The following is a 10,438-nucleotide window of genomic DNA, read 5'->3' as shown; positions in this document are numbered from 1 at the left end:
ATTAAAAAACATAGAACGGTTTCTTTTATTATGAAACTTAGTAATAATTTGGGCTGGCCAGTCAGCTCACTTGGTTAGAGCTTGGTGCTGCTGATAAAGACAAGGTGAAGGGGTTTGGATCCACCTAAAAAAAACCCATTAATAATAATTTAGTAATTTCTGCACTTTTCCTGATAATAAAAGGTGACAGCTAGTATTCAAAACTGGAAACCAGATAATCAGACAAAAATCACATTTATTTCAATAGCTCCAAGTGCAAATACAGCAAGTCAGTTCACAAAGTTTCAAGATACAGCTTTAAGTATAATGAAAACTTGATATACAAAAATGAAAGGGTAAATAGCAGAAATAAAGCTCATTTTTAAAAAAATTCAAGTAACCTGAAAAACCTTTAGACTAAAATACTCCACTTATATCAATTCAGAAATGCCTTAATTTACAGATGTCAGTAGTGCATTTTAATCAAAAAGGACTCTTCAGAGAAAGAATCACCCCAAACTGGTCAGCTCCAGATGGGAGTAGAAGTTCTCAGTGTTGGCTGTTCCTAATTTTACAGCTTCAGTCACTTACTCTATCAAATCATGTGGTGCAATCCATGATATTTTGATCTTCAGGCAAATTCTAAAGGATGTTTAAAGTTAAATATAAGACCAACACCACTATAAATAATTTTCTAAAATGACCAGTATATACAAGAATCTAAAAGACTTAAAGACCGATGTCAACTTCAGGCCTATGGTATTATTGAGAAAAGACATAGATTAATACTTCTTCCATTACTTAAAACCATTTTGTAAGGTTAGCAACATGGCCTTTAAAACTTCCTCATTAAAACTGTACTGAAATATATATTTATTTCTACATATACAGAACTTGTATGTAAAGTAGAAAAATTTCCCACCAGGAAGATAATTAAAGGTTATTAATGTACGGAAATTATACATTATACATGAGGGGATAAATGAATCTTTAAACACAGATTTTAAAGAACTATTATTTTTTCTTTTAGAGGAGGTTTCTCATCATAGTCTTTAACAGTTATAAATAAAGTTCATAATACTAAATATGTCTTTTAGGAAAAGCTATGTGAATTAGTTTCAAGCATTAAAAAGGTCAGGTATCACTGTGTAGCAACTTCTTTCACTTTTTTTACAAGTTGTAATTAAATGTACCATGATTAATTAAAATACCAGTGCGCTTTTCTACAGTTGGGAGAAAATAAATGATTTCAAAAAGAGTCCCATTTAGAGTATCCGCCTTTATTTCTAACTACATATCTAAAATCAGATATCCACAGTCATACCGTCTAAATCACCCCAAGCCCACCCTCCCTTTGAGGGGCTGACAGGGAAGGAGGAAAGGAGAAAGGAAAAGAAGGAAAGAAAAAATGAAATGGATATCGGTTACAATTTTGCTACAGAAGAGTATTCTCTGACTAAAACTAAAAGCATTGATTCTGTTACTTTAGTGGTTTAAAAATACTTAAAATTTGATAGACTGCATTCATGATTATAGTAATAAGTCCCAAGTTAAAATGCAATGAACATATAATAATTTTAACAAAATGAAAAATTAGCATAGTAAGCATTTTAAAAGGCATTCAATGTAAGTAATTTAGCACAAATGTCTTCCAATCAGCAGAAAGGAAGCATATGAAATACGTACAAAAAGTATTTTCACCTTGTAAATGCTTTTATCAGTTAGACGGTAGAGACAAGAAATAGTCTTATTTAGTGAAGGTTGAATTTTTCCAAATAAGCATTAGATTTAGGTTTATTACAGAAGGATAAAGAAATTGCTGATCCTGAATATTTATTTTATTTGCCCAAATAACTCATTATCACTACAAAATGATAACAGTATAGATCAGGACGTAAAAGCATCTCTAATATACAAATTTTTATCTAATGATTATGTTCTCCTGTTTTCTTAAAAATAATATTAAGAACACTAACTTCCATCAGTCTACTCAGAAGTAATCTTATGATCATGAAAATAAGGATATTTTATGATACCTTATACCTGAACGTAAAGCATAACTCACCTATGAACATCAATAGTTTCTATCAAACGAACAGTCACCCATGCCCAAAGAAGAATTACATGATCACACAAAAGCACAATTCCAATGAAAAATCCAGTTCCAAGAATTAGGGTTTCCAAAGGATGTGCATATTCAGCTTCCATTCCAAATGGAGCCTAAAACAAATAGGCAAGAATTCCTTAATATATTGTGATAGTTAATTTTACGTGTCAACTTTGTTGCGCTATGGTGCCCAATTATTTGGTCAAACACAAGTCTAGATGTTGCTGTGAAGGTATTTTTTAGATGTGGTTAATATTTAAAACAGTAGAATTTAAGTAGACTACCCTTCATAATGAAGGTGGGCTTCATTCAATCAGTTGAAAGCCTTAAGAGCAAAGACTGAGAAGAAGGAATTCTCAAGACTGCAACACGGAAACTGTCTGAGTTTCCAGCCAGCTGTTCTGCAGAATTTGGACCCAAGACTGCAACATTAACTCTTCAGAATTTCCAGCCTTATCCTGACCTACAGATTTCAGACTTACCAACCCCAACAATCACATGAGCCACTTCCTTAAAAATCTCTCTCGCCCCGTGTATAAATATCCTATTGATTCTGCTCCTTTAAAGAGGCCCAACTAAAATATATATTTTATTTGTGAATATAGTTTTATAAAATTATATTATTTCCATATGTAATAATAATATACCTACCCATACATATATAAATAATAGTAGTAATTCTGAATAAAAATATCTTTTTGTTCCTATCAAACATCAAAAGGTCTAGGGACATAAAGTCTTAATAACTGTCTTTGATGGTTTAAGATAAAGGCATTAAACAACTGACGTGAATTCTAATTTTGATTTATTTATGTGTATTTGTTCTGCCAAGAAAGGGATGCTTGATTTAGCATACCATGTAATTATGATCAATGCAGTTGTTTCCAAAGTTACATCAAAGCAGTTCTGATAAAAACCACTGTTTTTGTGGGAGTAAGCAACACAATAAAAATGTGTGAAAACTAAGTCAACAATTATTTTAGAAGTTTAAATATTAAAGGCTTATTGTGTTGGGGCCTCATTTAAATGTCCCTAACATTACTACAGTTGCTGTCAAACTACCAGGCATCTACCTATGTCAATATAGCATTCTGGCCGCAAGGATGAGAGTCTGAACTACTTCATGTAATATTTTTCTTTCAGGTCTCAACTTACTATTAAAGTTAGACACTGAAGAAAATTTGTAGAACGGGTTTTGTGTGTGTGTATGTGTGTGTTATGTTTTTAATAATTATGCCAAAGGAAAAGGAAATAAAAACATCACTGACAAGTTTTTTTTAAATGCTCGGGTCTCAACTTACTATTAAAGTTAGACACTGAAGAAAATTTGTAGAACGGGTTTTGTGTGTGGGTATGTGTGTGTTATGTTTTTAATAATTATGCCAAAGGAAAAGGAAATAAAAACATCACTGACAAGTTTTTTTTAAATGCTCGGGAAATAAAAATAAACATTTTATGTCTAATATAAAAAAAGTACTAAGTGTAATTCTAACATACCTGAAACTCATGATGAATTTTATGAATATATTTATATATCCTTTTGTGGTGTAAGAGTCTATGCAGGAAATAGTGCCAAGTATCCTCAATGACTGCACAACAAAAGCATCTTGCCAAAACCAAATACCTTTAAGATGAAAATACTATAATGAATATGACATAACTTTTACTTAAACAATCTAGACTTTTATTTGAGAGCACTGCCTGAGACACTATGTAAAACCAAATACACACTCACCAGTTCAACCTTATTGTATATACTGATGAACAAATTCTCAAAACTGGTTGATACAGCTATATGATATAACCGAAAGTAAGGTTAAAGAGACTGAACACTATACTAATTCTATTTCATTTTGACAAAAATCCACAGGTATAAAATCAGAGTTAAGAAACAAAATTCAAAACCACCAGAAAAAGAATAACATTGATGAAGGACTTGAACTAAAATCAGTAACACTAATATTGTCACTCTTTCCATCAGAGGACGTAATTTAAGTGCAATGGGCAAAAAATAATTTCTATACAAATGCACACATACACAGAAACTTTTATATGTTGCATATACATTATGTAATAAAAGGTATATATCTCTATATTGGTATATCTGTATTCAGTATGTCAGGAACAGATAGGTGAATTCAAGTATTATTTGAATGCAAACACACTCTGGATACACACACACACGTTTATATGAACACAATTTTTATAGACCTGAATCTCTTACATTTTTCACTTGTTTTAGACTTAAAATGTAATACGTTTTTTCTTAGTATAAGCACATATATCTGCACACAGTCATATAAAGGATGTTATGGACATTTCAGATGCTAGAAACTCCCCTTCCAATAAAATTTTAAAATACAGATGGCCCCCTATTTAAGGATGGTCCAACTTAAGATTTTTTGACTTTATAATGGTGCAAAAGCGATATGTACTCAGTTGAAATCAAACTACAAATTTTGAATTTTGATTTTTTATTATTTTTATTTTTCACTATTATAAAAATTTAATTTTGAGTATTATAAAATAGGCATTGTGTTACAAGCTATGATGTTTGGTAGATTAGGTGAATTAAATGCATTTTCAACTTATTATATTTTTAACTTAGGATGGTTTATCAGGATGTAACCCCATCATAAGTCGAAGTGCATCTGTATCAAAAGATAAAAATGAGAAGATTTTAAGTTTCTACAATGGTTTACTTTTTCCCTATTCGTTTACTTCCAAAGTGTAGAACAAACATTAACCAAATGAAGAAAGAAAATAAACATCAAGTATCAATTAATTGGATAATAAACCATGACTAAGTATAAAAATCAAATTTTTATCTACATACCATCTTGGCATTCTTTCCCAATCGTAAGGAATATTGAAATACTCTGTAAAATGATAGGTTCCAAAAATCAAAGGCAGCTGGATACAAAAGTGATTAAAGAGAATTACTTTAAAACATTTCCATTGGTTTTCCCATGTTTCTGGTTTTTCCTATGGAGAAAAATCACAATATTTAATATAATCTCTGCTATCAGTAGTTTAGCTTAACAACTCTAAGTAAATTACTAATTTTTTCTCTACTGTTTATATTAGACATTAATCCTATGTTAATTATGTTAATTTTATATTATAGTAACTAAGACTCAGGAATCACAACATCCTTGCCTTCTAAATTCTTGACATCTGCTATCATTACTTTAAATAGGTAAAGAAACTGTTAACAGATAAATCCAGCCAGAATGATCTCAAACCAAAGAGGTGCTACAGAATGAATAACTCTCCAGTCCTTGCTGCCCACAGACCACTGACTTCTTTTGCCAGAAGTTCCAGAGAAGAAGAAATGTGTGTTATGCTAAGATTACAGTTGGGGCCAACTGTTGAGGACGTTGTACACACAGCATCGGAAGACGTCATTACACAGATAAATTGATGCTTCCAGGCATTCGGCAGTATGCATTCCCAGAAGTAAGTGCATTTTTGTTCATATACAATGACAGAATCATATAAACTCTCTGAGCTGAGAACTTCAGAGATGTGTGCTGCTGATGAAGTTAGCAGATTCATGTCATAATAAGAAAAGTAAGATCAATGTAATGAGATGTTCATAAAACCTCATAAGGATACTAACTTGCTTAGCAAGCCATTATCAAAAAAACTAAATTTATTCAATTTAAAAGGCTGCAGTTAGATAAGAAAAAATGCTTTTGGTTTTACAAAAAGATGGTGATAATAAATATTCATTATTGTTTTGTTTTATATGACCTTACCTAAAAATTCAGAAATCTGTCAACGAAATTCTTTTAACTGAACTACAAATATCCAAAGTACGGGAACCGCTGCTCATTAGCAGAGGCTAAAAGAAGTCAACCACCTTGCCAAGGATCGCACAGGCAGTTATTAGCAGAATTTGGATTAAGTAAAATCTAGGTCTCTAGATTCAGTACTGTTCTTGAAATTCTTTAAGAATTATCTTCCTCACAAAAATAGGAAAACGCATTAAACTGAGAATCAATCCAGTGGCCTGGACTCTAATACCAGAGCTGTTACTAAGCAGTTAAATAGCTCTGTAATGCTCACAATTCAGTTTCCACAACAATAAAATAAGATTTGATAAAGTAATTTACAATTGTCTTTGTATTTCTACTTTGAGCATTATTGGACCCCACTCCTCCAAACCTCCTTTCTGTGACTGGGGACAAAATAAATTGAAGATTCAGGCCTGGGTTGGCAATGGCACAGTTTACCATAGAAACAATGTTTAACAGATTTTTAATTTCCTGGCTAGAATCTGATACTCATGTAGCTGTAGAAATTACAGTTTAATCAACTATAACTAATAAAACCATGTGCTATATTATTCAGAGTATGTATAAATTAGTAAAAAAGGCAATCAAAAATTCATGCCTAGTACAATATCAAAGTTTACCACGTTTTACTTTTTTATGCATAACTGCACCTAGAAATTACAGTTTAATCAACTATAACTAATAAAACCATGTGCTATATTATTCAGAGTATGCATAAATTAGTAAAAAAGGCAATCAAAAATTCATGCCTAGTACAATATCAAAGTTTACCACGTTTTACTTTTTTATGCATAACTGCACTGCAATATAAAGAAATACCATTACTAGGGCCATAGACTTTAGAAATGTTTTTTGTACACATGCTTTTGAAAAAAGTTCTTGGAGAATTATTAACATATATGATTTTTTGTAATACACAGATCTTGCAAAGTCTACTTTATCTTTTCATTTCTGTAAAATCTCCCCTAACTAGCAAGCACGTGCATTAACTGTCAAGTTGTCTATTCTGTTTAAAAGCAGAAAGTCTTTAGTACTATTTCATTACCACCAGAAGCTATTTTTTTTTTCTTTTGCCAGTTTTAAAAATAAACAAGTTTAGGGCCGGCCTGGTGGCGCACTGGAGAGTGCGCCACTTGGGACTCCCACCGAGGGTTCGGATCCCATGTGGAGACCGGTTCCCGCTCCGCCTGCCTGCCACTTTCCGCCATGAGTAGAAGCAGCCTGAGGCCTTCACTAGATGCAGCTATCCCAGAATTGTGAGCCAAATAAACCTCTTTTCTTCATAAATTACCTAGTCTCAGGTATTCTGTTATAGCAACACAAAAATGGACTAATACACCACCTCTGACCAAATAAGTCAACTGCAGAGGTCAGTGAAGGAGGAAAAGGATGCTTTTGCCTGGCCAGCCATAAAACAAATCAGCTCTATAAATAAAGCAATGGGTGAAACACTTTTGTTCTTCCCTACCATGTACACTGACTAACCACCCAATGTATACTGAGTGAATGCAAATTATTACCCATAGATGAACGCTCAGAGTCTGAGGCTGTGTGCCCTTGAATTTTAGTTTGGCATGACATTTTAGAAAAGTAAATAGTAAGCATTAGAAACTATCATAGGTTTTTACCAAGTGCTACTAAATCATGTGTCTTTCTAATAAGGTAGTCAAGATTCTTCCTGAAAATTGTGTCAAGCCCATAGCCTAGCCTACATATTAGTAGAGTTCACGTTGTCCTGTATATAGCGGGCTCTCAAGAGACGTATGGTGCAATGAAGCAAATACCTGGAAATTAGGAACATCACCTCCTTATTTGGGATAATATAAATGGTGCTAAACTACCTACCACATTATTTTGGGGTAATAAAGCCCAATTTAACAAACTATTTTTGAAACACTATCAGTAATGATCTAGGACTATGGTGTTCAATACAGCAGCAACTAGGAACATGTGGCTACCGAACACTTTAAATAAGGCTAGTCTAAATTGACATAGGCTAAAATTAGAGTAAAATACATACTGGACTTCAAAGATCTATTATGAAAATAAGAATATAAAATACCATACTAAGCATTTTTTATTTTGATTACTCACTGAAATAATTTACATTTATGGAGTTAAATAAAACATATTAAAATTAACTTTTCCTATTTCTTTTTACCTTTTTTAATGTATTCTACTAGAAAATTTTAAATTATATATATGACTTCATTATATTTCTATTGGACAGTATTGATTTAGAATCTCTCAAAATTAAATTTATAAATATAATTCAGCAGCACTAATATAATAGTCCATTTCAAGTTTATCATACTCACCTTTTGAATTTTGTACTTTTTCATGAAAGGTATAAATTGAAATAAAAATCCAGGTAAACAGAACAAGAAATAAAGGACTTCATGAACTATAAGGGATCCCCATGTTGCAATCTGGAACTTTGTATAATTATTCAACATATAGTTCCAAGCATTTTTAAATGGTTCTTGCAGAGGATTCTCAGGTAAAAGTGAATCTACATACTCCACAGCCAAGGATGCTGAACTAAAGATGCTGGCACTTTCATTTGTTGCCATTTTCCAAATCTCTGCAGACAGCTTTATAATTCTGTAAAAATAAATAAATAAAAACTAAACAATAAAATTCTAAAAAAATGGTTTTAAAAATGCATCTTCCGATAACTTTTAAAATGACAATAACTAAAGGAATACCAGTTTCTCAGGTTCTAAACATGTGATTAAAAAAATCTACTAGATATCATCACCATCTCCATTTGTTCATGTAGCTTTAAAGACCACATGCCACTTTCAAAAGCAGTATCTAAAAGAACAACAGTGGAACAGAAATTTTGAGGTATCTTTAAAGAGATTTTCAGTGTGGCCTCCATGGAAAACCTTCTAATTTCAATGAGCAATAGTTGGATTTAAAAGTGCCACTTAAAACCAAAATAACCTATAAAGAAAACGTTTGTCGAACATAACTACATACAATAATACTTAAAAATTAAGTATTTCTGACTGGGGAATAAAAAAGACAATCATAAAGTTAAAGACCAAATGACAAACTGGAAAAGGTATTTCCAACACTCATGATAAAGAGCTACAAAGTGTGCTTTAGAAAAAGAGTAAAAACCCAATAGAAAACTAAAAAAGGCCATTCACAAGCAGTTCACAGAAAAAGAGGACAATGGTCACTAAACAAGTAAGAAGCTTAACTTCACTTAAATGAGGAAATGCACCCTAAAACAAAGAGATACTCTCTGTCTGAGTGGTAAATCTCTACAAGTTTAATAGTGCCCAGTACCCATACTGGCTAGGGTATGAGGAAAAGAAGCACTACCATACATTGCTGGGGGGTAGGGAGGGTGGGAAATAAATTATCATTTGGAAAAAAAATCATTAATATCTATCACAATTCAAAATGAATATATCTTTCGATCCACTAATTTTCTCACTCAAGTGTACAAAGACAGATACGCTAAGATGGAAGGAAGCATTGCTTGTAATGGCAAAAACAAAGAGAAAAAAAGGAAAACAAAACAAATACATCAACAAGAGATGAAGTTAAATAAATTCTATTATGTGCTTCCATATACAGTTATACAGCCACTTTAAAGAATAAGGAAAATCTATATGTTTTACATAGAAAGATATGTAAGATATAGTGTTAATCCAAACAGCAAACTGCAGAATGGTATGTACAGCAAGAATTTCACTTATGTTTTTCTAAAAAGGACATGTATTTTATCTATGCACTTTGATGCATATGTACATACAGAGACACACACAAACAGAAAATATATGGAAGGACACGCGGAACAATTTAGAGTGGTGACCTCTAGGAAAAAAGATTAAACGGGGTTTGGGGGCAGGGTGTTATCGAAGAGAGGAGGAAAACTTTACTTTCCATTTTTTACCTTCTGTACAATTTCAATTTTTTTAATGAGCACGTTCTACTTATATAATAAACTTAATAGGTCACGAATGAAAAAATAGAGAAACTTACAAAGAATGCCACTTTTCTAAAAATTTTCACTGCTGTTTCTAATTTATAAGTTAAAATATCTAAAAAGATATTTTAAAATCTCAGAAGAGTTCTTAACAGTGTTTAAAATCCTCGCTCTGCCTTTCAAATCGGTCTCCTACCCCATCCCATGTGTGGCATGCTGGGAGGCTTAGCTAATGACTTACACGACAGTGACTAAACTGCTACGTCCTGTACCATTCCAACCTCAGAATGTCTCCTTGCTCAGTAGTCTCCTCCTCTAAGATTGACTAGTCTTCTGTGTCTTATCTCACCTCATCAAGAACCTTCCGTCACTTACGCTTCTCACCTTTTGTCCTTCCCTCTTCACTGAGCCTATTCCCTCAAGTTTAGAAACATTTCCAAGTCTTCTTGTCTTGAGAAAAGCTTTTCTAACCTCTATCATCTCTCCCGAGCTACTGTCCCATTTCTCTTTCTTTGAACCAACCAACTTCTTTCTCAAAGGAGAGCTCTACATAAAGCCTCCAACTACTTCACTCTCACCCACATAACTCACCGGACTACCTGCAAT

General features: G+C 32.6%; 1 protein-coding gene across 1 annotated transcript; it reads right to left on the bottom strand.

Annotated features, from left to right (window-relative positions):
• Positions 1-1,451: 1,451 nt before the first annotated feature.
• On the bottom strand, positions 1,452-8,490 carry MSMO1 (methylsterol monooxygenase 1). The gene is made up of 4 exons (XM_008589615.1): positions 8,205-8,490; positions 4,923-5,071; positions 3,584-3,710; positions 1,452-2,199 (listed from the first exon to the last, which is right to left on the bottom strand). Exons 1-4 carry the CDS (start codon positions 8,457-8,459, stop codon positions 2,041-2,043), a joined length of 690 nt encoding a protein of 229 aa, XP_008587837.1. The 5' UTR covers positions 8,460-8,490; the 3' UTR covers positions 1,452-2,040.
• Between the last annotated feature and the right edge of the window lie 1,948 nt (positions 8,491-10,438).

Source organism: Galeopterus variegatus, unplaced genomic scaffold (assembly GCF_000696425.1).
Source record: "Galeopterus variegatus unplaced genomic scaffold, G_variegatus-3.0.2 Scaffold5555, whole genome shotgun sequence".
NCBI classification, from domain to species: Eukaryota; Metazoa; Chordata; class Mammalia; order Dermoptera; family Cynocephalidae; genus Galeopterus; species Galeopterus variegatus.
Note: the sequence above shows the minus strand (reverse complement) of the source record. Positions and strands in the feature narration are given on the sequence as shown.